We start from the raw sequence: 2084 nt of genomic DNA on the forward strand, positions 1-2084 counted from the left end.
GCAGTACACGTAGCAAGGTTTTTTTTTTTTATTATATAATAAAAAGAAAACACATAGAATCGAAAAAGCATAGAGGAAGCTAGTGTTAGAGGCCTTTTCTTTTGCTTTTTGTTAATTGTATAATAAATAAAAAGAAAACAAATAGATAGAATACAAAAAAAAGAAACAGAACAGAGAAGCTAGTGTTAGTTTTTTTTTTTGAAGAAAACAAGCAGTTAGTAAATAAATAGAGTGCAAGTGCTTTTTTTTTTAAAGAATAGAATTAGAATAGAGAGTGCTAGAGTTAGAGGGTCAAATAAAGATGGAAGAGATGTGTTTTTAGCCGATTTTGGCTAAGGACTCAGCTGCTCGGATTGAGTTGGGCAGGTCATTCCACCAGGAGGGAACATTAAACAGGCATTAAAGTTAGCATGAAATAAAAACTGTAACCGTCTTTTCCCAGTTGTGATCCAGGTGAAATTGCTTCTTTAATAAGAAAAATAAAGGGAGGGACTTGAATTTGTCTTTCAGAAATCGATTGGATAGTCAGATTTCTGTTGCTTGCTAATTACTGCAGTCACTTCATGTGAGTGACAGGTTGCTGAAGGGACAGCATTGAGACTTGACTGGCTATTGGACAACCTTATTGCCCAGACCTGACACTGTAGACACCGCAAAAGGGAAGAGACGTCATTGCAAGGGGATAGGCATGTTAAAGTATAGTTTAGTTTGTCTGGAGTTTTCAATTCATTTCTATGGAAGCTCACGTGTTGGCTTGTGAAAAACACTGAGCATCCAAGAGTATACAAAACTTTATGCAAACGAGCATAAAAACGAGTCTTAAATATTTAAAAAATACAGATTGTGCTGGAGTTTCTGCTGGATTTTGTGTGTGAATCATATTGTTTACACATTGGATGCTTTGATATATGTTAAATATTGTAGTTTTGACACTTTCACTGTGAATAGACTTAACAAGTTTATTAAATTGACATATATATGATTATATTGACTGTGTACTGAAAAAACAGATTAAACAAAATTGCTATAGACACACCCTAAAGTGGAGACGTTGTAGTGTTTTGAGTGCCATGGAGCTGAACCATTACTCACACTTAAGCACCATTTAAGCTGTATGAATAAAGAACATTTGTATGTCTTACCCGTACTGTATGTGCCTGTCCCAGCCTCACAGGATTGGCCAGATTCACCTGGATCTGTGCACAGTGGAATGAGCCATAAACTCCCACCACCTCTAATAAACCATCATCAACACTAAAGAAAGAAAAAGGAAATAAAGAAAATACTAATTAAACAGGCAATATTTGCAAAGGTCATTCTACTCTGATCCAGATCTATAAGTATACATTTTTATTTAATTTCAACCTAATCTTGACAAAGCCAAGTCTGTATATTATAGTATAGTAGAGAATATGAAGTGTATAGTAAAGTGGCATTTGGATTCTCACCGTGTTGGAGGATAGGGTTCATCTCCCATTCCCTCCCACAGTCTACAGCCACCGCCCCAGTAGCCGATATTGCACACTATTATCCCCTCCAGACTGGGCAAAGTCACTTGTTCTCCATCCAGCTCCAGCTAAAGAAGCACAATTAAGCATTATCGAACATTAAATCTATAATAATGCAGCATCTTCCATATGTGTGGCCAAAAAGAGAAACTATAAACTCATAGTTACATCTATTAGAAACAGGATTTTTCTGTAGTTTATGCTTAAAAATACACATTTGGTCAGAGCTGTGGTATAGCGGTTACCGGTTACAGCACGTTGCTGCATTTTGTGTTAAAGGGGTCATATGATGCTTTTTTAAAGATCATTATTTTGTGTATTTGGTGTAACAGAATATGTTCTCTCCCTCTCTCGCGCTCGCTCTCTCTCTCTCTCTCTCTCTCACACTCGCTCGCGCACACACACACACATACACACACACACACGATGCGCAAAACTCTGCATTTGAACAGTCAATAGCAAATACTTAAACTAATAACAAAACAGTAACTTTGCTGATCATAGCAAAGTCAGAATTACCTCCTCTCCTAGGTTCACGAAACGGTCGTCCATAAAATGCATTGCTGTTCTGTTGTA

The 2084-nt window shown here is 36.9% G+C and overlaps 1 protein-coding gene across 1 annotated transcript in view; it reads right to left on the bottom strand.

Moving 5' to 3' along the window:
* Positions 1 to 2084, bottom strand: part of dgke (diacylglycerol kinase, epsilon) — a 12831-nt gene that overhangs the window by 3394 nt on the left and 7353 nt on the right. The window contains exons 9-10 of the mRNA XM_016461807.1: positions 1449 to 1576; positions 1143 to 1254 (exon numbers count right to left, since the gene is read on the bottom strand). Coding sequence (XP_016317293.1) covers positions 1143 to 1254; positions 1449 to 1576 — 240 coding nt within the window. The remainder of the gene's footprint in view (positions 1 to 1142; positions 1255 to 1448; positions 1577 to 2084) is intronic.

Source organism: Sinocyclocheilus anshuiensis, unplaced genomic scaffold, assembly GCF_001515605.1.
Source record: "Sinocyclocheilus anshuiensis isolate Anshui unplaced genomic scaffold, SAMN03320099.WGS_v1.1 scaffold612, whole genome shotgun sequence".
NCBI classification, from domain to species: domain Eukaryota; kingdom Metazoa; phylum Chordata; class Actinopteri; order Cypriniformes; family Cyprinidae; genus Sinocyclocheilus; species Sinocyclocheilus anshuiensis.